General features: G+C 36.3%; 5 protein-coding genes across 12 annotated transcripts in view; 1 reads left to right on the top strand and 4 right to left on the bottom strand.

The window, feature by feature from the left end:
- Positions 1 to 440: 440 nt before the first annotated feature.
- On the bottom strand, positions 441 to 3260 carry LOC120258383. Of its 4 annotated transcripts, none has more exons than XM_039265761.1 (3): positions 3178 to 3260; positions 894 to 2805; positions 441 to 766 (listed from the first exon to the last, which is right to left on the bottom strand). In XM_039265761.1, the coding sequence occupies exons 2-3, from the start codon at positions 1305 to 1307 to the stop codon at positions 695 to 697; spliced, it is 486 nt and encodes a 161-aa protein (XP_039121695.1). In that variant the 5' UTR covers positions 1308 to 2805; positions 3178 to 3260; the 3' UTR covers positions 441 to 694. The 4 variants fall into 4 exon arrangements, with proteins under 4 accessions (XP_039121695.1, XP_039121696.1, XP_039121694.1 ...); XM_039265762.1 differs by having other exon boundaries at positions 894 to 1615; XM_039265760.1 differs by lacking the exon at positions 3178 to 3260 and having other exon boundaries at positions 441 to 591; positions 673 to 766; positions 894 to 2924.
- A 1749-nt stretch (positions 3261 to 5009) lies between these two features.
- Positions 5010 to 8456, top strand: LOC120259064 (probable serine/threonine-protein kinase PBL19). The gene is made up of 4 exons (XM_039266599.1): positions 5010 to 6144; positions 7093 to 7353; positions 7437 to 7559; positions 7644 to 8456. The coding sequence occupies exons 1-4, from the start codon at positions 5773 to 5775 to the stop codon at positions 8175 to 8177; spliced, it is 1290 nt and encodes a 429-aa protein (XP_039122533.1). The 5' UTR covers positions 5010 to 5772; the 3' UTR covers positions 8178 to 8456.
- Positions 8457 to 9579: 1123 nt separating this feature from the next.
- On the bottom strand, positions 9580 to 12808 carry LOC120258389 (pentatricopeptide repeat-containing protein At5g39710-like). Its single transcript, XM_039265767.1, has one exon. It carries the CDS (start codon positions 12527 to 12529, stop codon positions 10094 to 10096), a length of 2436 nt encoding a protein of 811 aa, XP_039121701.1. The 5' UTR covers positions 12530 to 12808; the 3' UTR covers positions 9580 to 10093.
- A 1084-nt stretch (positions 12809 to 13892) lies between these two features.
- On the bottom strand, positions 13893 to 16793 carry LOC120258390 (beta-amylase 3, chloroplastic). Its single transcript, XM_039265768.1, is given in 5 exon segments — positions 13893 to 14891; positions 15048 to 15107; positions 15109 to 15159; positions 15333 to 15543; positions 16112 to 16793. Coding segments are annotated over 5 exon segments (1665 nt in total). The 5' UTR covers positions 16657 to 16793; the 3' UTR covers positions 13893 to 14093.
- Positions 16794 to 19326: 2533 nt separating this feature from the next.
- LOC120259563 overlaps positions 19327 to 27774 on the bottom strand; it is a 49963-nt gene continuing 41515 nt past the window's right edge. For 4 of the 5 annotated variants that reach the window (XM_039267192.1, XM_039267193.1, XM_039267195.1 and 1 more), the window contains 13 exons: positions 27434 to 27615; positions 26837 to 27343; positions 25670 to 25847; positions 25419 to 25555; positions 24364 to 24490; positions 23844 to 24065; positions 23419 to 23778; positions 21733 to 21891; positions 21359 to 21637; positions 21058 to 21273; positions 20924 to 20976; positions 20282 to 20390; positions 19327 to 19961 (listed from right to left, as the gene is read on the bottom strand). In XM_039267192.1, coding sequence (XP_039123126.1) covers positions 19524 to 19961; positions 20282 to 20390; positions 20924 to 20976; positions 21058 to 21273; positions 21359 to 21637; positions 21733 to 21891; positions 23419 to 23778; positions 23844 to 24065; positions 24364 to 24490; positions 25419 to 25555; positions 25670 to 25847; positions 26837 to 27343; positions 27434 to 27615 — 2967 coding nt within the window. In that variant the 3' untranslated portion in view covers positions 19327 to 19523. Of the gene's footprint in view, positions 19962 to 20281; positions 20405 to 20923; positions 20977 to 21057; positions 21274 to 21358; positions 21638 to 21732; positions 21892 to 23418; positions 23779 to 23843; positions 24066 to 24363; positions 24491 to 25418; positions 25556 to 25669; positions 25848 to 26836; positions 27344 to 27433; positions 27616 to 27774 lie in introns of all 5 variants that reach the window. The other variant, XM_039267194.1, reaches the window with a different exon arrangement.

Here is a 27774-nt window from a genome sequence, read left to right as displayed (position 1 = left end):
TAACAAATTATTATATATACTATAAAAAAAAAATATAGTTTTAGAAAAAATAGTTAAAAAATTTTCTTGGTTGGCGCTTGACATTATAAATTGGGTTATATGATAGATTTCTAAATTTATAATTTGGTCTATTGGTTTTTTATAAATTAGTGTATATATATTATACAAATTATTTTTTCAAATATATATATGAGTTTTGGCAACCTTTACAAAGGAATTGCGTTTCCATGCCTCTTTTTCCGCACTCGCTCGAGTTACATGATGAACAACCTCAATCAAACCAGAACATGACAGTAAAACAATGCAAACAATGAAAACCAAAAATTAGAGACAAACTCAAAGACTTTTAGTCTTCTTTGGATAATTTACAAAGAAACTAAGTATTATTTATGTCACTGAAGAATAAGTTACATAAAATTGAAAGGACCTTGTGTCCTAGCATAAGTTATCTTTCAAATTTTTTTTACGTTGGTTTCTGAAAGCATGCCTCAGATGAGTCCACTTATATTCTTTATCAGAAGCATGGTAATGGCCAGATTTCCCTTCCCATAGTCCACAGGGAGCTTGTTCTTCGCATACGTAACAATAACACTGAACATTTCCAAAGATCAAGGTGAAATTTTCATGTTCATTCTACACATTTCTGATAAAGATCCAAATCAGAAATAGTACCAGTATCTGAGCACAAGATTTCTCATGCTTTGTCATGTTGAAAGGGTATTGTACAACAAAGATGTCTTGAGTGGGGATAATCTCTACATGCAACCTGCAAACATATTCAGAAATTGAAGTTGAAGATTATGTTTATGATAATTCCGTGCAACTTGAGGAAATTTTTATCACTTTCAGAATGTTATTCAGGTTTTGTCAGAAATTAACAAATACAAGAGCACCTGGCACTTTTCTGCAACAATGCAGAAATCCTCTTCTTGATCATCAGCAAGTTCAAGTTTGTGGTTGAGATCAGTAGTTGTCAGTGACTGGCAAGGATCCAACTCCAAAATGTAGCAATCTTCATCGAACTCTATCTCGTTTCTTACTACCCTGACATCCAAATCTTCATAATTCTCTTCCGAAGGACCAAAGTTTATCACACTTGTTTCATCATTTCTAAGTCTTATATGCATCTCTTCGGTGTTCTTTAGCTGTTCAGTTTTCATCATTCTTTGCCATTCATCCTTTCTGCCATCAATCACATCCATCAACTTAAATCTAATCCTGTAAGGTAAATTTTTAACAGTTGATATCTGCTCCATTATGCCAAAATATTCATCCACATGTTCCTTAAATGAGGGAAGGTCTATCATTTCACCGACAAAACTAATCAATTTGCACAAGCCTTCAACTCCTTTGTCATCAAAACTCTGGTGCTCTAATAAGTTTTTAATACAATGAACCAGTATCCTTTCTGTCAAAACCTTAACTCTACACAATTCTCCAATAAACTGAATGTTTTCCAGCCATTGGCAGCGTTCCCTGATCTCTGACTCCACTGAGTCAACTTCAAATACTTCCTTCTCTGTTCTTCACATTTGGCTGAGTTCTATCCCTGTGATAAAATTTCTGGTTGCATTTGTTTAAAAGTAAACTTCTAAAAGTAACTGTTTCAGTGTCACTGCAAAACACAGGAAGTTCATTGACAAGATAAGAGCAGAAATCTGCATATAATTGGCAGTAAGTAGGTTCGGATAAAGCTCTGCGAAAGATCTGAGAGACGAAAAAAGAAAGAACGGCAATTCGGTTGATATTCACTTTTCTAAGTTTCTAACTTCTGAAAAGAGATTGCCAAATTCTGGGGTGTTAACTTGTTAAGTATTGATCTTAGCTTTCTCTGTTTGGCATCTTCAGTGCCAAACACTCTACCAACTTCATATCTCCTCTCAGCCTTGTGCAACTCCCAAATCTTTTTTGGCTTCTCAATTTCCTTTCTTTCTTACCACCCATTGTTTCTGAGATCAATACAATTCCTCAGCATGAATCGACAACGATAAGATATTTTTTGGCTTCTTAATAGCTTCTCCATTTTCCAAAAACTTATACCCACAGAAATCTTATGCACAGTATCAAGCTTCTTACCTGCCAGACTCATCAAGAGGCATAAAGCTTCAATATTTTCCTCATCAGGATTTTCATCCAGTTCTAACAAAACACTAATACAATAAAGCAGGATATGAGAGTGAATCATGTTCTTTCTGAATAATTCCCCAATTCACCGAACACTTCCAAACTTATAAATTTTCACTTTGATCTTTTCATCCATCCTTTCCTCTTCAGATAATTTACTGATACCTTCATCATACAAACAACTTCTATCAAATATCTTCTGACATTCTTTCTCTATTTTGACAGCAATTCTTTGCTTGCTACTGTTGAAATATGACAGAATATCATCCATGAGACCAAAGAACTCAACATATATACATTTCACAGTATACCTCTTCGGCAACAGCCCTTCGAACAATCTGCAAGACAAAATCACTAAGACTAAAAGTCTCCATGGTACTGGCCTCTCTCACTTGTTTAAAATGAATGTTGAGATTCTGAGGTGTGATCTTGTTTAGTATCAATTTCAATTTCCTTTGCATTGCATCTTCTCCTCCAAGCACTCTCCCAACTTCATATCTCTTTGCAGATTTATGCATCTCATTCAGTGCCATTGATGAAATTCTCTGACATACTTAATATGATTAAATGATTGACACTTAATTGTCTCTATTGTACCCAAACTTAATTCATATCTCTGTTTTAATTCTATGCATCTCATTCAGTGTCATCAATTGCATGCACCTAATTAAGTAGATCTCTCTGCAAGCCTTATCAATTATAGACTCAGGACAAAATGAAAACTCAAAGTAGAGCACATTGAAAAAGAAAAATCAATCATATGGTAAATCACACAAACCTTAAAAGATCATGAAGACTAGAATTCAATGGTGCAGTGTTCACAACAAAGATTATAAAAAAAATAAAACATAAGATTTCAGATTAAAAAAAAGGACTAAATTTAAGAAAAGTAAAACATCACAAGATATAGAAACCATGAAAATGAACAAAGAATCTATAATACAAACTATTTCAGAAATTAATTAATTTCAGTACTGCAAAAACAATATATTTTTCCCACAAATCAACCTGAAAAAGTTCACTTGTAAAGCAAAAGGAGATAAAAGGTGGTACCTTTCTTTGCCCAACTGGAAGAATTGCTGGTTTGAAGGATTAATCTCAGGATAAATTTGGGGTTTTTGATCGGAAATATTTGAAAATAGTTGAAATTTAGGGTTTAGAGAAGCGCGCTACGTCGACTGAACTCTGCATATATATGGAGTAGGGAAACGTGTTTTAATGCAAACGGTTTCACGGAATTCACGGGGAAACGTTCCATTGGTTTAAGCTTTTTTTTTTTAATAAAAATAAAAATCTTATATGATATATCTCTTAATTTTTATTTTTTAAGTAAAGATTAAGTTAAAAAAAGTTTTCTGCTTCCATAGCTAAATTTTAAAAAGAAGAATAATAAAAATCATATATCTCATAATTTTTTAATTCTTAAGGTTAAAAATTAATATAAAAAAATAGTTTCTGGTGATCCTACATAATAATGGTTGTTGTTTGGATGAGAATCACATTTAAAATTAAACCTTTTTTTAATAGTTTAATATTAAAACTTAATTATTTAAATAATTTGGTAACTACATACCGACATGTGATTGAAAACCATTTGCAATTCTTTTATTTTCTCAAAATAAATAAATAAAAAGTGTTTGATAATATTTTATTAAATTTAAGATTGACTACCCTTTGTTAGTCCCAAGTCTTTTATTTAAATAAATATTGACATATTACACAGCTCATGTTCATCAACCTTTTTTAAGATTGCCAGAGTGTAATGTACGGTTCATTCATTTCAATTTAGGTTTTTTTTTTTCCATTTAATCCATGAAAAAGTTTTAATTAAAATCATTAACATGTAAGTCCATTTTTCACTATGACGATGGTGATCATATTATTAACCTCTCAAGCCTCTCTATATATATATATATATATATTTGACAAAAGCTATAAGTGCCTCCACGAGATTATTAAATAGGTCAAGTGAGTAATGATTTTTATTAATTAACTATGTAAATTTATCATAGAGCAGATTAACATACATTGTAAAAATATATTAGGAATTACAATTTCATAATAATAAATATTCTGAATTATCATACCTAATATATAGAGAATACAATTTTTTTTTAAAAAAACCCATGACCTAACAACACTCTCTTACTATTTAGATTCCTTACTACTGAACTATTTAATGATTGATGTCAACTTTACAAGTTTGGTTTTAATTATTTTTTTAATATATATATATATATATATATATATATATATATGAACAAAGTTTGAGCCTTATATATGCCGCTATTTAAAAAAAAAGTTAAATATTACTTAAAATCACAAATATATTTCACAAAACCCATTAATTAAAAATTATAATTAAGTTGATCTTTTTTTTAGAGAAAAGTATATATATATATATATACATCCACCTCATTATTCTCTTATTTACGCAGTCAACGCCAAAATAAACCCTCACACGGGTCACACCCACCAACTCACCATCAATTAATCAATTAATTAATTATTTTTTTCAAAAGGATAAATTTTAAAAATAATAAAAAGAAGAAGGGGAAAAAACCTGATTGGGTGAAATGCTCCAATTGCTAATATTAAATAAGTGATGTATCAATACATTCAAAGGGTCACTCAACAAACTTGGACTTTATTTCTCCTTGACAAAATCAATGAGAAAGTAACAGCAACCCAACTGCAGCAATTTTGCACTTTGATCCTCCTAATATTTTATTTTTACAAATAAGTCCTTTTTTCAATTGCAACAATTTTTTGCGCTTTGAACCCCTTAGTATTTTATTTTTACGAAAAAGTCCTTTTCTCGTTTCAACTTTCAACACGACAAACTAAAGCTCAATGAATCCTTTGCCTTCTCGAACACGATAAAAAAGCCATCTTTCTTCATTTGTTTGCTCTCTTTCTCTCTGTCTCCCCTTCGAAGGAGCACTGGGACCAAGGAATCAGCGCGGAGGTTTCTCTCCTTCTCTCCTTCTCTCTCTATCTTCATTCCTTTTTGGCCGTAGACCTGAGAAAAGGGTACGCGATTGAGGTCATCGCGGGTGTCGTTTTCTCTCTCTCTTTCAATGCCACTACCTTCGCTTCACGGGCTTTGGATTGTTTGATTTGACTTTTGAGTTGGATAGAGTTCTACCTGCATATAAAGCTTGTGCTATTTTATTCTAAATTTTGTGTTTTGTGGTTGTTCTTTGCTTGTTCTGTCCTTAGATCCCCATTTTCTTTTCTCTGGTTGTTGTTCATATTTGTTTGGTATCTTAAAGGTATACTTTTTCCCTCATTCTGTATGAGATTAGTTTGATTTTTGTTTCATTTGCACTTTGTTGCTGTTTTTTTTTCCTGAACTTCTCTAGTAGTAAAGTTCACACCTTTCTGGTTTTTGTTATGTTTTCTTTGCTTTCTATCAATTTTACCAGTCTTGTTCATCTAAAAGTCTAAAAGTTCACTCCTTTCCTTCAATTAGCTCACCTATTTCTCCTTTTTAGTTCATACTTGCTTGCATTTTCTCCCTTTTATTCATTTCCCTTCTTCAATTCAATCTCATTTCACTAAAATCTAGTACTAGATGTAAAAAAAAACCTTAAAGAAAGAGAGCCCGAACATCACAACAAGAAGATATCATCCACATTAAAAGGAATGGGTTGTTTTGACTACTTCAAAGAGAAGCTCAAGTATAAGCAGCAAAGAAGATCAACTCCTATCTCTGCAACAACGTCCAACCATGGGACAAGTAGATCCACTGATTCAGGTGCTGGCAAGCAAACAAGCAAGTCTTCAGGGTCTTCCTCTTCACAACGCAGCATACCAGCACTGTATGAAGAGAAAGCACAACATTTGCGTGTTTTCGATCTTAAGGAGCTCAGGAATGCTACTAATGATTTCAGCAGACTGTTGAAGATTGGGGAGGGTGGTTTTGGAAGTGTATATAAGGGTTTAATTAAGCCTTTTGGTAGCAAGAAAGAAAGCACCATAGTTGCAGTGAAGAAGCTAAACCAGAATGGTTTGCAGGTGATGCTTGTTCTTATGCCATTATACTCATTCCATGCCATGTGGTATCATCTAATGCTTTTTTCACCTGCTTTTGGTTCTTGTTGTTTTGTATTCTCTTCATTGTTATGATACTATGTGTTGACATGCTTATTGAGCTTTTCTTTATCATCATATGTTAGAAAGAAAAACAAAAATTGAGGAGGAATTGTTTGTATGTTCACCATGCTTTTCTCTAAAATCTTCCTCTAATAATGAGGCTTCTGAATGACAATGTCAATTATTAATGGTTTCTGCTGCAATAAATGAAGTCAAATTTGGCTGGTTAGTCATATCTGTCGCATTAGATGAAAAGATATCATGCCACATGAAGTGGCTATGACAAACTCAGTTGTTAATGGTTTCTGTTGCAATAAATGAAGTTAAATTCAACTGGTTAGTCCTATCTCCTTGCATTAGATGAAAGGATATCATTCCACAGGAAGTAACGATGAACAATCACCGAAAATAGAAAAACATCATACAGATAAAGAGATACTAACAGAGAATGTGAGACAAGCACCCAAGTAGAGCAACAGGTTTATAGGGAGTCCTCCTTGCATTATTAGATTGTTTAAAATTTATTAATGAGGAGTACACTAGTTGTAAAGCCAAATGGACATTGATCACTACCAAGTTTGAGTTAAAATTTCTGTCTTTACTCAGTATAAATTATCTGTTGTAAAGCCAAACCGACATTGTCAGGATCATCACTGGCAGGTTTAAAGGAAGTCCACCTTGCATTATTAAATTGTTTAAAATTTATTGATGAGGAGTACACTTGTGGTAAAGCCAAATGGACACTGTCAGGATCATCACTAGCAAGTTTGAGTTAAATTATCTGTCTTTGCTCAATTTAAAGGTTTCATGATTTACCATTCATACTATTGAAGACTGCCTATTGTCAATCTCAAATCTAAACTAATGTAGGGGCACAAGCAATGGTTGGCAGAAGTTCAGTTTCTTGGAGTTGTTGAACACCCAAACCTTGTAAAGCTCCTCGGTTATTGTTCTGAAGACGGTGAAAGAGGAATACAAAGGTTGTTGGTGTATGAGTTCATGCCTAATAAAAGTTTAGAGGATCATTTGTTCAACAAAGCTTATCCTTTTCTCCCATGGAGTACAAGACTCCATATTGCATTGGGTGCAGCTGAGGGGTTAGCTTATCTGCATGAAGGGCTGGAAGTCCAGGTTAATTAAATCTACCATTAACATCGGTATTCTTCAGTTTAATTTTTATGATTCGCATGTTTGACGTATGCTGCTTTGTACAGGTAATATATAGAGATTTTAAAGCCTCGAATGTTCTGTTAGATGGAGAATTTAACCCAAAACTTTCAGATTTTGGGTTAGCAAGAGAAGGACCGGCAGAAGGGGACACTCATGTATCCACTGCAGTATGTAACTTTCTGCTTGTAACTCCTACTTACGCACATGTTTTGGCTGTAATGTCATTCTAATGGTTTTATTGTGGTGGTTAGGTAATGGGGACATACGGGTATGCAGCTCCGGATTATGTCGAGACTGGCCATCTGACATCGAAGAGTGATGTTTACAGTTTTGGAGTAGTACTGTTCGAGATCCTCACCGGAAGGCGATCAATGGAGAGAAACCGTCCAAGACACGAGCAGAAACTTTTGGATTGGCTGAAACAATGCAAGAGTTTCAGCAAGATTATGGATCTGAGGCTTGAAAATCAGTACTCGATGAAGGGTGCTAAGGAAGTTGCAAAAATAGCTTACAGTTGCCTGGAGAAGAATGCCAAGGATCGCCCGAAGATGAGCGATGTGGTTGAGTGGTTGAAGCAAGCGATGCAATTTACTGATTTGAGTGGTCCAGAGGAGTCCATGGAGGAGTTTGCTTTCACTGATTCTGATAATGAGAAGAAAGTTGAACAAGCAAGTGGTGTTGAATCTCAGAAAAGACGAATGCTTCACCTGGCTAAACTGAATGAGAATGCAAATGCCATCGGCATGCGAAAATTTGTGATGATGAATGCTGCAAACTCGAGGTAAATTACGTGCAGATATAACTTCTTCAGTTTTGTGTGTATATGTTCTATGCTTGAAACGATGATCGGCAAGCTGGTCTAATCTGATGTATGTCTTTGAATGCCTTGATGATTTTTTTTTTCTTGAATTATTTCACAAGTTTGGAGTAACTAGTATGGATGGAGGTTAGCCTGACATAGTGTTTCTGATTTATGAGAAATAGTGAGGCAAGTTTGATGTGCGCTGTATATCTTGATCTATGTAATATCAATTGTCTGAGCTTTTCTTGAAGCTTATTCATTCTATTAGGCAACATTTTACACACGAAAGTTGAACAAATTTTTGCTGCAATTTAGAAAACAGATAGTCAAAAAGCTCATTTGATTAAAAAAATATTTGGCAACATTGCATTGAAAATAAGAGTTCAGCAGTGAAACACTTATATTGACGGTATGAACTCTGGAAATCCTCCTGAGGGGAATTTTTTAAAACAAATTGCCTTGCGTTTCATGATATGATCTCATTTGACAATAAAATATAACTAAGAAAAAAATAGTCACCTGAAACTTTTGACTAATTTTCATTCAACAATCGCTGCTTAATGGCACCTCTAGGTGTTACTTGGTTTTGGTCCTCGTTGAAGAAAATGGTAGGCGTGCCAAATCATGTTTTGTGAAAACAATGGTCAATTGCCAAATTTTTAGATCAATGCAATGCTAATAGACTGAGAAGATAAGGCAATGGTTCACTCCAGTTTCTAATCAGAGTAACTTGAAAGATCAGCATCAAATGCATGAGTGGAAAGTGCATTTAGAAGTTGGTATCAATCTGCTACAGAAACGGGAATACTTATCATCTCAATAGGTAAAAGTAAATCATGCCATTACATGAGAAATGATGACGATGAGAAGAACATATGTAATACTTACAAGTGAAGTCGGTTGAAGATAAACACCAAATAATTATTGGGTTACTAATGAGTGACATGAATAGAAGAATCATGATTGCTTCAGTAACTAATGTGAAAGACAAATGGCTTTATTTTCCAGCAAGTACAGGCACCTCAGAACCAGCAAACTTCACCATGCAAGTCTGATGACTTGATCATAGTACATGGAGAACCAGAAAGAATAAACTAAGTTGAACTTCAATGACTCTCAGCATCACTGTTTTATCCAGATAAATTCACACAGCCTATTCTTATCTGCCAGTAGTGAAGACCTTTATTAAGACATAACAAAACTCCAGCAACATTTGTTTACCTGCAGAAAAGTATAATATGATACACATGATACCCAAACAGGGCAAATCGGTACTTGTACAACAATTTCACAGCACATGTTGCCTCTCAACTTCTAACAATCATCATAAATAAAAATCAGCCGTGTTATGAAAAGAATGGTTGAGAAAGTGTACAACAAAGATCTGAATGCAGAATCTTGGATCTATTGGTCTTCTAACAGAGTTATAGGCCAAAACTTTTTCAGCTATCATCTCATGACCAACAACCCAAACAGATCAAAGCCAGAAAGTATTCTCTATCATTTCATAATGAACAAATGCTACAGTATTTCTATCATCACCGATCTTAAATATTGTCAATTGACAAGAAGAATTGTCAATTCCATCAGTAATTTGGAGTCCTCCTCAGCGGTGCAGCAACTAATCCATTGACTGCAGTACTCTGATGAGCACAAGAACTGACACCAAAGCAGGTCCTTCACCCATCCTCCAACGCCAATAAATTACTTTAAATTACTTAGCCATGAAGAGCTCCAACGTCAATAAATTACTTTGCCACGAAGAGCTCGGCATATATGAAAGTTGACATTGATCCCAAGAGCCTCAACGGTCAAAGCACTGACATCTCCCACATAACTACCTCACATCCATCATCTTGGATGACAAAGAGATCCCATGATCAATTATATCTGGAATCATCAATTGTTTATGTTCAGCAGGCTTATTCCTGAGTAGATATTCATAGGTGCTATACATGAGAAAATTCCAGAAACAGGCTCCCTGCTGTGTTCCGTCTTAGAACTCACTGCATCTTCTTGTGGGTTATCATAAGCTTGTTTAAGTATATTCCATGTGGCATCATCGAAGTTGAAGGGTAGCTGACTAAGTTTCTCGCCCCATATCAATGCCTTCTTATACATGTGTTGCTTGCAGAAATGAGAGAGCAGCAGATTAATGGTAACAACATTTGTAAGGAAGATCATTTTAAGTAACTTCCCAGTCAGGATCATAGCGCGATCAAGAACATCATTGCAAGTACCATTCATCATGGTGTTGTAAGTAACTGTATTAGGTGCAAATCCCATTGACAGAAGCCCATCTACCATCTCCATAGCTCTGTTCATCATATAGTTACTGCAAAGACCATGGATCAAAATGTTATATGTGAATATATCGGGTTCAATCCCTTCTGCAAGCATCTTACTAACAAATCTCTCCGCATTTGCCATATCAGAAGCTTTACAATAAGCCCCAATTATTGTGTTGTAAGTAACAACATCAGGGGTTAATCCACGGTCATAAAGTTGCATAAGCATGTTATTTGCCCGCTTCAAACTTCCTTGTTTGCAGTGTCCGTTAATAAGTATGTTTGTGGTGAAGATATCAGGAACAAGTCTGTTTTCTTTCATCTTACTTTCCAATTTCAAAGCATCATCAACATTTCCAACTCTAGAATATCCAGATATCAGTGAATTGTAAGCAAAGTTATTGGGAACCAATCCTCTCTTGGACATCTGAAGGAAAGCCTCGTGTGCCTCTTCTATATAATTAGCTCTACATAGACCATTAACATAGGCTGAGAAGGCAATGACATCAGGGTGAATCCCTTGCATCTTCATGTCATTCCAACACTTCTTAGCACTATCTAGATCGCCTACTCTAAAGCATGCATCCAAAAAGATTGTAAAAGCAGATATATTCATACACAACCCATTGCTTACCATCTTTTCAATCAGTTTGCTTGCATCACTCAGTCTCCCTTTCTTGCACAAGCCCATGAGCAAAGAATTGCAAGTGGTGGCTGAAGGTGACAACCCAGCATCTACCATAGCTCGAAACAAGTCAAAAGCATCTTCATCCAATCCCTCCTTGCAATAACCTGTGATAACAGAGTTAAATGCAGCTACTCTGATCATGACACCCTTATCGATCAGCTGCTTCAAAAGATCCCTAGCCTCATGAAACCGGCCATCCCAGCAACATCTTGCTATCAAAACATCCAACACTGTGTCATCCCTGAACAGGTCAGGCCTCAAGACATCATTCAACAGCCGGTCATAATTCACATCTCTCTCAAACTTGCAATGCCCTGCAAGAAGAATGTTGACAGTGTAACAATCAGGTGCTAATCCCTTCTTTCTCATCTCCTCATAAACCACATTTGCCTTCTCTAGCTGCCCTGATTTAGCATACCCACTAATGAGCACATTATAAGTAACCGTATTCGATTTGAAACCTGTTTTCTCCATTTCATCAAAACATATTCTCGCATCCTCCATCCTCCCTTCCTTGCATAAGGAATCGATCAATATATTATAAGCAACAATGCTCGGCATACAACCCCATTTGGACATTTTCTCAAACACCTTACGTGCATCACTGTATCTTCCGAGCAAGCAATGAGCCTTCATCAAGATGTTATAGCTACAGGTATCAGGCTCACAAGAGAACTTCCGCATGACCTCCAAAAGCGCCATCCCGACCCTCAAATTGCCTCTCCAGCAAGAGCCAAGAATCATGATGTTGAATGTACGAACGCCCGGTCGGGGGCCTCTTGCAAGCATTTCCTTGAAAACATTCCAAGCATCAAAGGTGTCACCTTTTTTGAAGAGAAGGCGCAGCAGGATGGAGAGGGCGGAGAGCGGCGGAGTTTTGTTGGACAGGCGGATGAGATGGAGCGCGGAGAGAGCGGCGGAGGGCATGCTGGCGCCGAGGAAGGCTCGGAGGGTTAGATGGAGAGCGGCGTAGTGAGATTCTTGGCGGGCCCATTGGAGGAGCTCTTCGTGGAGGGAATGAGAAGGGGAATGGAGGAGGAGGAGGGAGGAGAGGAGGTGCTGGGCGAGAATTTGGGAGGAAGGGGAGGAGGAGGAGAGAAGGAGAGCGGAGGAGAAGGAGAAGGAGACAAGGGAGGGGTGGGAGATGGGATCGCTCTTGAGGGCGCGAGCGAGTGAGAGGAGGAGCGCGCGGCGGAGGGAAAGCGGGAGTGTTCGAGATGGCAGGGGGAGAGGAGGGAGGAACTGGAGGATAGGATCGAAGGCACTGCCGGAGGCGGTGTCGGCGGCGGCGGAGATGGGGCGGCAAGGATGGAGCTCAGAGAACCGGTGGCGCGAGAGGCGGCGCACGGCGGAGAGCATTGGAGGATGGGGACGGCGGCATCGGAGCCTTTTGAGGGCAATGCGGACTTTCTCGTGAAACCCGAACCCGAATCCGATTTGAATCCGACCCGATAATTTATAAGTCAGACTCTAAACCCTTGCGACGGTGGGGGTTATCGGATTCGGGTTATCGGATCCTGATTGAAAGTCCTATTAAGGGTTGAGGGCGGGAAGGGTTTAGAGACCCAATCGCGATGGAGAAAAAGCTCTCGCTGCTCCAAACCCTTGCGACGGCGGGGGTCTTCTCTGCGGTTTCCTTCTGGTGAGCATCTTCTATCTAGGGTTAGGGTTTCAATACTCTTTCCCTTTGTCCTTCTCTCGATCTGAGTGGTGTTTGGTTTTTTTGGATAGGTATGGGTTTATGTTTGGGAGGGAATCGGCTCGGAAGGAACTGGCGGATCTGGTGGAGGATCTCCGGCGCGGCAATGAAGGTTCCAAGGGGAGCTCTTGAATTGATGCATTGAGGTAACTGTGCTTGCGTCACAATAAAAGTTTTTATTGAGAAGTTCGGTTTTAGGTTCTGATCTCGTTGTTGTCGCTGTGGCTTCTTTTGATTGTTTGATTGTTGGTTATATTTTCATTATGGGAAAACATGTTATGGGATTTTGATGTTGGAAAAAAGTAATTTTTAGGAAAAGGGTGTTCAAATCTTATGCTTAGAGTTGTATGGTTTATCATAGATCATCCATGTATTGGCTCCTTGAGGGGCTTGTTGAAATTATAGTATTAAATGTCTCTCTTTGTTGCCATGAGTTTAGCCTAGGCTGCTGGTGAATGGATATCCCCACTCAGTTACTAGGCTTCAAGGTTTTATGATAAGCTTCTCCTTTGTTCAACTGAGTGTTTACAGACTTAGTTTCTGTCACACATCCAGTTGTGATTCTTTGATTGCACACTCTAAATTTTCCTGGTAAGTGATAGGAAGCCATAACATTGGCGCCAAACTCATATTTGGTGTCCTTATCTTCCTTGGTAATTGACCTAAAAATAATTTGATACATAAATTTGTCAAGGTGATATGCTTGTTATAAATTTTGCCTTGTTGATCGAAGACTATGATGTGCGTGTTATAAATTTTAGGAAGCTCAATTGCAATGTCAACTGGCTAGAGATGGTTTTCTTTGACGCCTCATGACATGTTTTCAGTATTAGGATGATTTCATAATTCATTGGTTAGTTTTGCTTCCGATAGGCAGTGGAAGATTGGTTAACATCTCAAAATAAGAAATTTGTCGAGGTGATAATTTTGAGGAATGATGAAACAGTTCCTCTACCGTACAAAATAGCGCACACCAATATGATGATGGGAATTTCTGAATTTTATCAATCAATAGATCTGCAGTGGCATTCTAAATATTATTTGATTTTCTTTCAGTGTATAGTATGTTGTACAATGGCCTGTAACAGAAAAACTCTACATGCCTTTTACATAGAAAATCATGTCTATGTTTCAGCGTCCAATATACTTCAAGATGTTTCCTTATTTATGCTTTTATATGTATTTGATGCAATTTTAATTTTACGTGTAATCATGCTAGTATATTTACAGCGCACCAGCTGTCTCAGTCGACTCTTTCTTCTGACTGTTGTTGATAATAAACCCAACGTTGAGGTCAGAATGAGTTGAATCACTCTTAGGTAGCGAAATTCTTCTTCCACCTTCATCCATGCTCTTGACAAATGCCACAAACTGTCTCCAATTATGTTCTTCAAACAACCTCTTGTTCATCCTTAAATATGTGAAAGCACACAAACCATCACCTGCATCAGACCTGCTTGTTGCCCTAACCTGGGAGAATGCTGACTCATCATACCTTTCCAGGGCATTCTCCCCAGCGAGTTCAGCTCCAGCAGCCTTTGCTGCTAGTTTCACTTGTTTTACAAGCAGTTCTGGAGAACAATTTGCATGTCCTGGTTGTTGTTCATCCTTCATTTCCATGCATGTGAAATTTAAGACAACACCTTTCTTTGCCAACATCTGAGCGATTGGGAGGTACCCATCTCTATATCTTGTGTTGTAATATCCAGCAGTGAGTTCTGCTGGATGGGAGCGAGTCTTGTAATGCCAATGGATTCCAGCAACCTTGGCTGATAGTTTAGTGTTGGTACCTCTGAAAATCTCCTCGGCAGATGCTAGGATTCGGTCTCCATGTTCCAAGAGCATGTTGGAATACCATTCAAGGAAAAATCTCCCATAGTCTGTGTTCCATGCTCCTTCCCTTCTAAAGAAACCTGTCTCCTCAGGGAATTGGTTGTAATATCCTGAGTCATGTGGTCCACCATAGCCCCATTCCTTGTGTCCAACCGCGATCGCTGATTCTAGTAAGGAAGCTTTCATGTACTGTTATAAATCAATTATCAATGCATCAGAAACTTCCATTTACTTGAAAAAAATATAGTCATATTATCCATGTATGCCTGAGAAATACATCTATGCAAGATCATCATCATTAAGGGCAGGAAAATTTTGAGTTTTTATGCTTTCTTTACTGCTTACTTTGTCATAACATTGAAATTCTCCGATTCCTGGGAACCTCCAAGTTCCATTGCTCTCCGGGATAAGACGGATATCTCAACTCCCCACAAGGACCCATCCCAACTTGAATCTCCTGAAACCAGATTTGAAATTCACCATCAGTTATTATCATGTTCATGATCAGGTATATGCAACAGATATAAAAACAATTGAGATCATCTATTATTTTTTCTCGCTCTCGTCTATTGCCTGCATATATAAACCTACATATCAAGTGCATGAATGCTTGGAAAATGAATCTATTACCACAATGACATCGCCGAAGTAATCGTTGAATCTGTCACGGAAACTCCTCATGTAGTCGGAGTAGACCTGGATCGGTGTCCTGCCCTTCAGCACTGGTAACATGTCACAACCTAATGAGATGTATTCAGGGTTTCTCCTGCCAGATCTGTCTGTGTATACAATATCTTGGTCCCTGCTCATTTCTTCATGAACCCATGGTGGCAGTGGTATGCTGCAGAAACACACATTCATGCTTAGAACTTTGAATTCTCACCAAAAAATAATAATAAATAAATAAATCATTAAAAAAAAAAATACAAAAGGGGCACTATGTTTACTTTGAAGCCTTCCTTATCAAGTTCTACAAAATTTTTCATTCATTTCTAGTGAAGAGAGTATACAAAGTGATGTTTAGGACTGTTTGAATTTATTTTTTTTCCTTTGTCATTAGTGATAACAAAGATTGATTTTTAGGAGAAAAAAAAACTCCAAAAATTGATTTGTTTTTCCCCACCAATAAACCAGGAGATTTGGTGCTTTTAAATGGGTGAGAAGATATTTGAATCAAAATTTCGTGACCAAAATTCATTGAATGAAAACAAAAGATTTTTCTCACGTGCTCCGTCCAAAAAAAAACATGTTACGTGAAAGTATTAAATTAATACTTCAAATCTATCCATCTAAATATAAATAAATATGAAAAATAAGTAAATATTACACCAAAAAAAAATTTTTTGATAAGAAAATAATAATAATAATAATATTAACTCTAGATAATAATAAAAAAAAAAAGTAGTTACCTGCAAGAATCCCCAACATTGCCACCACACTGATGAAAAGACATAACCATCTGAACCTTAAGACCATTTTTCTTAATCATGTCCAAAAGCTCTCTATAACCCTCCCAATTATACTTCAAAGGTCCTTCTTTTTCAACAATCCCCCACCAAACATCCACCATCACTCCTTCCACACCAGCACTTCTCAACGCCATCAAACTCGCATTCAAAGCTTTCCCTTTATGCAACCCTCCTCCGTTCATCGTCACCGTGTCCAACGGCAACATCACGTACACCGGCACCCTCGCCGTCGACGACGTCATTCCTTCATGCTTAACCAAATGATGCAATCTCTCAGCCACTAGTACTCCACCCTCAACCTTCATCTCTTGTGTGCTGTTGGTTGCTCTAGTTCTCAGCTTGGACGCCGGTGGTGGCCGAGAAGCCGCCGGGAAAGCACGGACCACTGAGTTGGCTGGGAAGTCATCGTTGGGCTTGTGGGCTTTGGTTGTGTCTATGGTACTCATGAATGATGATGTGGATAAACGTAGTGTTAAGCCGGCCATTAATTAATTAATTGCTTGTATAAATAAGGGAATTGCACTACTAATAGAGATATAATATACAAATATAAATAAAGAAATAAAGAAGTAAGTTTGGTTTGGAGAATTTAAATAATATGAATGAAGGAGTAGTGAGGAGAAGGTGAAGGAGGAAGTGGTGTGTTTTTATAGATAAACTAAACAAAATGAGAGGGAGTTGTGTGGATTTTCAGAGTTTGGTTGGTGGGGTAACAGTGTGGACACGTTTTAGAGGGAAATAAAAAATAAAAAAAAAAAATTTTTAAAGAAAAAGAGGAAGAAAAAGTGCATGAAAGTCGTTGGTGAAAATATCCACCAAGAGTTTTTGGATAAAAATTTCTCAGTCATGAGGTTGATTTTGGGGGTTGGAATATTATACCGTCTTTTGTCTTATATATAATACGTATGAGTATGATAAGCATGAGTTTGTGTAAAAGTTGGATTTTCCCCCCTTTTTATGTTTTTATTAAATAATTAACGCTTTTTTATTTATTTATTTAAATGTTTATTGAAAAAAATTTTAAAGGCAAAGAGATTTTAAAAACTAGATTATTTGGCATCTGTTTGGATTTACAAACTAACACGCAAGAAAATCCTACCAAGTTCGGTCATGTTGGAAATCCAATTTGTCTTGTCCTGACTTTATTTTAATATATATATATATATATTCTTTATTTATATAAGATTATGTATTTATTTCTTAAACGTTTTCAATCAGTTCTCACTTCCATTCGGTGAAATTTCCGCATCAATAAACAAAATCAAATCACCACCTGACACCTATATATATATTTATTCTAAACAACAATAATAAAACAAAGTTAAGCAATCTACCAATCATATCAAACAGTAATTAATGCATGGAAATCATGGACACAACGACATTAAAAAATCAAGAGGGAGAGAGAGATACAGCAATTCAAAATTTGCAGCGTTTGTGTCAGAGGATAAACTTCAGCCTTGTGCTATCACCGATATATCCGGTTCTCAATTTTATTATATTGTTTATTTATATTTCTACACTATCTATCTGTGGAACAAGAGTGCATGCATTTTGACTTAAAGAATTTATGATGGTTAATTTTCTATGAAGTATTTCTATACTCGACTAATTACGTATTTTTATATTTATTCTAATATTTTAGTGGTTGTCATCCAATTTTTCTTAATTTTTTTTTATAAAATAAAGAAAAAAAAAAAAATCAAAGTATGGAAAATGGATCAAAATCAGGGTGCATGTGGAATAGTAATAAGAAGAAGAGGTTGCCGTCAATATATGTCTTATTAGCAAAAAGTGAAATAGAGAGAAAGAGGGGACCCCAAAGCTGAGCTGGTGGTGACATTGCTCCTTCACTTTGCCAAGAGATGCTTGTGTGGAGGGTATCAAGCCTTATCCCTTCCCTACTTTAATTCCTCCTTCCTTTTACTTCTTCTTCTTAATTACTTACTGAAAAGTCTGATAGTGATCAGGAGGAGGTTGGCAAAAAAACTAGATTTCTCAATGTCCACAAGCTTAAATGATTCCCTTTTTATGTGGCCCTAATCAGTCATCATTGACCCTACCATTCATTCCCTCTTGCCAAAACAGACAATTACTTATAGAGGGTGAATATGCCACTCTTTTCCTTTAAAGCATGAACAAGGTGAAGGATTTTGGTGTACTTTTTATTCCCTTCTTTTGATAATAGTATAATACTAATAATAAGATAATTATACATACATACATACATATAACAAATTTAGTACAATTTTTAAGAGATCATTTGGTCACAAAATTAAAAAAAAAAAGAAAAAGAAAAGAGACACTTGTGTTTGTTAAATGTGGGATTGGAAAGCAGCAGTATTGTTTCTCAGGTTTATCCTGTCTGAACTAGAAATATCTAAACCAATGAAACTAGATAATTTTTTTTTTTCTCTCTTAGAATCTCTATCAAAAAGCATTTTTGAAGAAACATGGGAGGGAGTTATTAATGCATGGAAGTTTCCTCAAATGAGTCAATGTATGTCACTGTCCAGATATCTTCGCCAGATCTATCTACTTATTTATTAATTTATTTATTTATTTATTTAAGACCTTTGGCCATTGCTTGTTGTAGAGCAAGGAGCCGGTGATGGTTTGGCCAACTTAATTACAATATAATCATACAATACAAACAATCAACGGTTGATTCCATGCCATCAAAACACGCTTCTCGTTTGTCTGTTGTAAAAAAAATTATTTTACAACAGACAAGCACTGATTGTCAAAAAGTAGTTGGCAATGAAAGGAAATGTTATGAATAATTAATAATACCACGCAATAAGAACAAGTGGAGAACAAACACAACGTATCTCAATTAACGGTTGATTGCATGCCATCAAAACACGTTTCTTGTTGTTTTCTAATGTAGTAATTTGAATCTTGAAAAGAAAACTGTTTTTTTTTTAACAACATACAAACATTAAATGTCAAAAGTAGTTAGCCAAGGAAAAGAAGAAATTGTTTGAAAAACTTACAAAATTTGAGTCACTAAACAGGACAGTGGAAACACGGCCAGTTTAGAAATAAACACCTCCGTCAATGCTCCCCCCCATTCAAACCAGAGGGAAAAGCAGGCCTTTCGGGTTTTCTGCAAACACAATTAATCCATCTTCATTAGCTACAGACAACCAAAATAAGTGGAAGATAAAAGATAATAATTAGAGAACTGTTGAGTTGAGGTGATGTGTGAATTACATCTTTAGTCAAAAAACATACAATGAAAACAAAACATTTTTACAAAATGTAACTTTGCTGGATAATATGATCGCACTCGGATGCATAAGCATGTACCACAGATGTAATTGTATACAAAAGTAAATCATCTGAAGCTCTATTGAGTTTTATTTTCATCTTTGCTTTGACTTTCATGTGGTAGGCTTGCACTTGTAGATCCTTTCTCTGCATTATTATCTACATTCGACTGTCTTGGGAATTCTGATGATGCTTCCAGAGATTGACGATCCAAAACTCTCATGGGCTTCCAGTCAGAATCTTCTTTCTGTTGTCGCAATGCGACAAAATGGAGGGCTTCACTTCTAACTTGATATATGTGGCATGCCCAAGGATAAGAGTCTGGTGCAGTCCACACCCTTCGCTCCTCAAAGGATGTCTCTTCAGCCATGTCTGCGCTTACACAATAGGCAGAGTCTAGTTCAGGCTCTGCATAACCTGCCACTGCCACACATCCCACTGCAACAAAGCCATCTGGTGCTCTAGGAAGCCATATTGACACAGGATAAGAATAATCTTCGGGGCAGTTCCTCCATACCTTAAAATAAAAAAATAAAGAAATACAACATCGAATTAGTTTCTCTCAATGATCTTCAATTCCTTGGACAAGTAAATTTCACTCTAAAACGATATAATCCCAAACATGATATACTTTTCCCTTAAAAATTACAGTGTCCAAGTACTATAAAGTTCTCCCATTTAACTTGTGAAGGAACTCATAAATAGGAGATGGGAATACCATCTTCATCATCGAAGTAACATTGAATTGCATTGCTAGCTCGATCTTTGACAGAAATGAAATCGACCAATCTATTTAATTTCCTATAGAGCCAAACGGTTTGGGCATAGAATACTCACGAGGTCATAACCAACAGGAACTGAAAAGCTACCAGCAGAAGCCAGGTAAACTGCAGCAACATTTGGTTGGTGAGCACCGACGTGAGCCACATCTCCAACTGAAACATACCTGAAAGCCCAAACCCTAAACCTGACTATTAGCAACTTAGATGACGACTTTATCACCATCATCTCTTTTAAATCAGAGTACTGTTCAAATGAATGACTTAATAGATAAGATAGTAAACCAGAACTCTTTAATTATCCAAGTTGATTGGGGCCTCAGAAGAATATAATAGAACTTTACCAGAACCAATCTAACAGTAAAAGGAACTAATGAACTGAATGCGTAAATAGAATTTTACTGGTGCATTACTGACATTACTTCCATTACTGTACTGCAAATTAAATGGCAGGAAGAGGTTATTCTAGAAAATAAGACGGCTATTCATAGATGATATGCTAGCCCTCATACAGAAAAAAGTACATCAAGCATCATGAGCTATGAGCTTTTAGCTCTTTTGTAATTTATTTCCCTAGCATTATGTTGGCCACAGATGCCATAGATGCGATGCTTGAATAATCTTACAGATGTACAATGATAGGAAGACAACCCAAATTTACGAATTGCAAAATATTTGGGGTTCAAAGAAAATTTGTTACCCAATAGGACACAAGGGTCTCCAAATGCTGCATAGGATGTCATCACCAGCAACCTAAGAAAACCAAAGACATTAGTCGCACTACATAAAGGTAGATAACCATGGAAGTTAAAGTGGATAGCCTCTCTTCTTTACCTGTTTCAGGAACAATGTGCACTGGCTTTTGGACTCATGCTCACTACTCCAAACCTTTTGAAAGTTGACACTGTGCTTTACGAATCTCTTATCATCAGAAAGAGAATTAACAGAAGAAAACCCCCTCAATTTTATTATTGGCTTATTCTTGTTGCTTGAATCCAACACTTTTGTTTCATCCGCAGCAAACTCTACATATCGCTGGCTTGAAGGCACCTAAATAACATGCGTTGTAGCACGATAAATTAAAATTTAGTAGGTCACATGCATTCCCCAACACAAACATAAAAACAGGGCCAACCTTTAAATTTAGAAGTTTCCTGGACTGATGTGCTCGCCACATTTTTCGTACAGAGGAACAGATCCTTACAGCCTGTGGTTCTTGCTCACCATCTTCCATGATAAGGCACTTTATAAGCCGAACAAAGCTTTCAGATCTTCTAAAGTTCTTTAGGTGAATTATTACATGAGAGGGTTCAGGACATCCAGCTTTCGCCAATTCCAAAGCCAGGATTTCCTCCCAGGGTACATCCCATAATATCTTGGAGGGCTTTCTGTCCAATTTTTCTGGAGCGGTGCACTAGCAGTGGGATGAAAAAACAGAGAGAACATTAATGGCAATAGAAAAAATAAATAAATAAAGATATCAATAGAGCTGCATCACATTCTCCTAACCTGCAGCAGCATAACTCGCTTGTTCGTTATAAGAACAGTTCTTTGGTAAGGCACAATAAAATGGTCTTCATAAGAATCCGACCATGCATATTTTGATGGCTCCTTAAATAAATCTGAACAGCCTATATGGCGACTTGCTTCTGCCAGGTAAAGGATCATCTGGAAGGGAGAGATAATTATGATTAAACTGGGGCATTCATTGAAAAACAGAGGGCTATCTATAGCAACAAGTTTGCTATTATAAACTGGAAGTAGCAGGAACTTGAATGCTATGTACACATTATTCATTTCACTTTCTGATTTTGGGGCCATGACCACATCAATTATCAAGAAACATTTGGCATAAATGATAGCTCAGAAACAATGCTGCTTAGAAACAGGACTAAACTGAAGACTACCATGGCATAAATGCAGTTTTCAGATCTAACAAAATGTAAGCAACCTTTATATATTTTTTGAATTGTAGACACACCCAAACAATTGGGAAAGAGTGTGTAACAACAAACAATTTTGATCTTCAAGATAAAGTTCCCAATATACAAAACAGAACATAGTTTTGGCACTAGACGCAATATCATGAACATTTAGAGCCTTGAAATATTTTGTTGTGGAGGAGATTAGGATTGGAAACCACATTATAATATTAAACATAAAAGCTACCACCTACAGCCATTTTTTTTGTTATATAAAGATTTTTCAATTCAACCTAAAATTCACACAATTCAGATAGAACTGGGTTTCACCATCAGATACAATATTTTATAGGCGCTTGATGCAGGAAGCATTCTGTTGTAGGACTTTTCAGAAGAGGACTCAATATACTGTTTGGGATGGGATCCCATGATAATAGAGGACTTTCCTCTTTCAAATTACTCCCTCCGTTCCTTTTTATTTGTCACAAATCCAAATTCTTTTTTATCTGTCATTTTCTAACATTAAGAAGTATTTATTATTTTTTTTCCCAAAATTACCCTTAACACTATTTAATTCTCTTCTTGGAATGAAATATGAGAGAGAAATGTGAAAATATAAATTAGGGATATTTTTGAAAAAAATAACTAGTTTTTTATAAAATTTTGTGAAATAACTAACTTTATTGGTACGTGAGATTTGGTTAATCACGACAGAAAAAAAAAGAACGGAGGGAGTAATATTCAAGGACTTGATGTATTCCCACAAAAATATATGGTAAATCATGGCAAACAAACAAAAATCAACTATTCAACAAGAACGTAAATGAAGCAAAGTAAGTTTCAACTCAGAATAAAGACAAAAAGATTTTTATTGATATTGGGTGTAAAAAACTGAGTAGAAAAAAAAAATCTCATTAGTGAATGAATTATCACATCCTCAGGATAACATTATGTTTTCTCTAGTGCATGATTTGGGCACCCTTGTATATAAACCGTCGTATTCTTTGATCACTAAATCTCTATTCATTTATTAAAACAATACTGTGTACTTACATTCATTAGATTTAGTTACCAGTATTCAATTCAAAGTTCTTCAACCAAGCCACAAAAATAAATAAATAAATAAAGGATTACCACAAAATGAAGATCAAAATTGTCATAAATGCGAGAGCAAATCAAATTCAAACAAGAAAACTTATTTAGACATGAAAGTTGATATACAATCCCAAGACAATGAAAGAGGATCTAGAAAATGAAGGATAGAATATAATACCTGTCCAACTGCTTCTTTTTCAGAGTACTCCCTAACAATGCCATCTGCATGAAAAGCCCGTGGGTTCCTGATCCTTTGGGCAATTGTCCTGTTACTTAAAATCTCCATGCATCTTGAAAAGCTGGCACCAACACCGTCAACAGTCAGGGAAACAAAATCCAGAGCCCCACTCAATGGCTGCACAAAAATCCCTAGAAAAGCACGACCAAGTCCATGGGCAAGTCCTAGAGGACCATATTGTCTAGTGCTCTCAATAGGCTTCCTGACAACGCCAGACACTCCAAAAGCTACACCTTGTGCAAGAGCTTCAGTTCCTTGGAGAATACCATCACTAACACCGGTAATTCTCCTTGACCACACCTAAAATAGCGCATGATAGTTAGAGACAAGAGGGAAGCAGAGAGCAGGGGAGATGGAATTTCTACCTGCTTTGAACGCAATTGTAAAAACTGTCCATCAGTTGACAGCTCTGCAAAACCTTTACTCAGTGAAGATAAAGTTGATTTGGTCATGCCAAGTACATCCACTGAGAATATTAAATGTAAAGGATTGTGGATAAGATCTCTTCTAATACGGTTTAATATAGCAGGGGCAATGGTGCTTTTCCGCATGAACTTGCTTCTGTGCATTACCTTTCTAAGATGGACCTGAGACAAAAGAAATGAAAAATATTAATGGGAGAAACTGAAATGTCACAGCAAATTAAAACTAAAAAGAGATGTGTATTAAATACAATAGAATATTCATGTGCCAAGTGCCAACTGATGCTGCTCTTGAAAATTCCTATTGTTAATGACAATAACAATAAAAACATGCAAAATAGTAGAATGTGTTAACTACACATTTCAACAAAGTTATATGGAAAAACCACCTACAAATAAGAACTAAATGAAGGCAACTTTTCTTTCATCCAAACCCTAAAACATCCAATTGGTCAGCACCAACCTGAATCTTGAGCGCATTCCCAACTGCAGACAAAACAGGGCTCCATATTCCCAGGGCACCTGGAGGTCTATGAGTTGGTTCAGTCTCCAGTGATAGCTTCAGCCTTACCTCTGAGATGTCAATTAGTCTGAAAAAATAGTAAAATATATAAAGAGGTATCATTTTTTATATCTAAAAAACACAACACACAACCCCAATGCAAAATCCTTGCAGTTGGGGAAGTAAGATAACCCATTGAGATGGTCTGAAGACTCTGAACTAATAGTTTCTATAGATATGAGTAAACATTCAACTATGAAGAAGATAAGAAAAAAGCAATTTTAGAGTACACAGTAGGTGATCAATTAGATATTAGGAGTAGATCATCATGACAAAAGCAACAGAAGCAAATAAGGCTAGATTGACAGTTTGCTACATATAATATGTCATAAAAATATCTTGATAAGAATTTCAGACCTTTGACCACTTAATGCCTTTCTGATCAAGTTCAATAGTACATCATGATCAGAGAAATCACAGAGTAAAACCACCTATGACATAGCATATAAACGCTGTCTATCAACTATAATAAAAAGTACAGGACTCTCTTGCAACTAACACGCAAAACATTTTATATTTGGAGACTCAACTCTCATAACACTCGGGAAATGGCTATAATATTTCCAAGTCACTTAGTCATTTCCCATGCTTTAATGGAATCAACAACCATTTTCTGTCCATATAACTTTTTCCTCTGAAAGATTTAGATGCTAAAATAATGCTTCAAAGTTTCTGACCCTTAAATATAGGAACTCTATATAGCTGTTGATGTAGGTTCACAAAAGGCCTGACTTCGACAAATATAAATATATATGTACTATAGAGCCTAACGACTGATATTATGACATCACCAGAGAGTGCTATTGGCATGCAATAACCTATTCAGGCAGTTAGATGATGGCACATATAGAACATGAGTGAGCAGCCAATTGCAGGTACAAAGAGTACAAACAAACAGCGCATCAAAATACTGAGAAATTCATGAAAAAGAATTGGGATCAACATAATAATCTTACTCAAATCGAATTTCAGGATCCACTTGAGTAATGCTTGAAGAACTTGAGGTACCATCTAACCGAAGATTATTGTAAAAATCTACCAGTGCCCATATAATTGGCTCATGAATATCAACGCGCCAACACTTTTCAGTTACCTGATTAGTGAAAAGAGCAGCAATGTCACCAAACAAAGGAAATATGGCTTGTATGGCTTACACTTCAAGATACAAGATACAAGATAATGCTTGAAGCTATAGACAAAGCATTACCCTTATGTAGACATATGGGTAAACCTCGATACCATCTATATTTTCCTTGTTCATTGTAACTGTTGCCTTAAATACTGGATGGTTTATATCAGGTATGTCCTCTGGTGCCAATAGAACAGGTACTGGCGTTAAAGGCAGCTGGTTATCAACTTGCAGCCGTCCAATAATTAGCTTGAACCTGTCACGAATATTGTTTTAAAAAATACTCAGCTAAACAGTAGACAATAAACATGATCCACATGAGCAAGAAAAATATGAAAGAAGGTATAACAACAATAACATATTCACAAGTAGTAGAAGAAAGATGGCACGAATGGCAAGAAAACATGTTAGAATCAAGAAAATATAAATCTTACTGCTTACCTACTACTTACCGGAAAAAGAAGGTTTTTCAAGCTAGAATCAAATTCTTGACATCAACACAACATTATCTCAGTAAGCAGGTTGAAATAATTATACTTGACCATATTTGTAAACTAATGAACTTTTCAATATGTGTAGATTGACATGATAGACAAGTTTGAAACTTAGAATTTGATGAATATTTTGATCAAAGCCAAAATTATCATGTTATGGAGAATCTAAAGATCCAACAGAGCTTCCAAGTTCCAAGGGAAAAAAATCAATTCAAACTAAGCACCTGTTATGGAGAAATGTAGGTGCATATTAACAGACAAAGCATAATCTTTTGTAAGCTTAAGGTAATGACAGAAGAAAAAAAAAAACTAACTTTGACAGATGGAAAATTCATCTTTATACCATTACTCTGACATAGATCAAGTGAGTTATTAGGAAACACAACACTCTTTAGGTTTGGATCACACAACTCCAATGAATTTAAGAATCAAAAGAACTACTAGCCTTTAAGTGAAAATAGAATCACTGCTCCAATGACTGACATGGTGCTTTTCCTTCTTGGTATCAGGATACGCAGATTAGACAGCAGGACTGCCATCAATTATCGGCTAACTTATATGATGTGAATAGGTTCCAGGCAACATTTTTATTTCTGTTTTTAGCAGTTCAAGGTTTCAACAACGAACTCAACTACAACATCCAAACACAGTGGTAATAAAATAAAAAATGAACCACAAAATCCACAAGCTTGCAAAACAAAACTTTATTTTGAAAGCTAGCAAATTTATAAAGTTTAAACCAAAAACAAACCTGTTTGTCAGTCCAGCATCATAACCAGTAGAATACGATACAAAGACTTTCTCCAAATATAGATACAAGAGCTCCCTCGGTCTATGATCAATCAGAGAAATCCCCAAAATCCCCAATTCTATCACCAGTTCCAAAGGTGAATTGTTGCTTTGTGCCTCATTAGGCAAGGGTGAGATGCCCCAATTGGAAGCAAGTAGTTCAGGATTTCCATATAACACACTTCTACCTTCAGTAAATCGAGCAATCTTCATATCTCCAGACTCAATAACATCATATCGGATACCATGACCCTGCAAAATAGTACAACATTCTGTCGTTTTCTCCAAGCTGACATTTGGGACGTAAGTATTAATTTCACTCTGGATGCAAATATCCATTAGTCTCTGCCCATATGGATCCTCCCAAGAGAAATTTACAGTTGAATGGGGATCCAAGTAAACCCAGGCACCATCATCTAACCCAGCTTGACGAATGCCAATTTTTGAGCCCAACGTCCTATTCTCAATTCTGTCCACCAATGGCTTAATTAAGAGCTTGTAATTTATATTCACTTGAATTAAAAGCCAATTTTGATGCAAAGAGAAAATATCATGTCACCTGATTGGGCCATGGGGTGATCCTAAACGGAACACTATTGAGAAGCGTGAACCTTCATCATAACCACGGACTTCTGTTTTGATAAATATGCGACCACCTTCATGCTTTCTTAGCACAATAACGATGGTATCTTCCTTCACAATTTCCATAGGACAGCACCAATCAGTGTCATTTAGTCTCACCTGAAAAAAATTTAAGGCTGCTGAAGATAATTTTGAAGCAAATCAAGCAAGAAGAAAATAACCTGCATAATTTACTAAAACTGCAACAAAAATAACATGTCAATAACAAACACCAGCATGTAACCAATGTTGAAAACTGTAGAAAACTATTTTGGAAAT

Source organism: Dioscorea cayenensis, chromosome 4 (genome assembly GCF_009730915.1).
Source record: "Dioscorea cayenensis subsp. rotundata cultivar TDr96_F1 chromosome 4, TDr96_F1_v2_PseudoChromosome.rev07_lg8_w22 25.fasta, whole genome shotgun sequence".
In the NCBI taxonomy this organism is placed as follows: Eukaryota; Viridiplantae; Streptophyta; class Magnoliopsida; order Dioscoreales; family Dioscoreaceae; genus Dioscorea; species Dioscorea cayenensis.
Note: the sequence above shows the minus strand (reverse complement) of the source record. Positions and strands in the feature narration are given on the sequence as shown.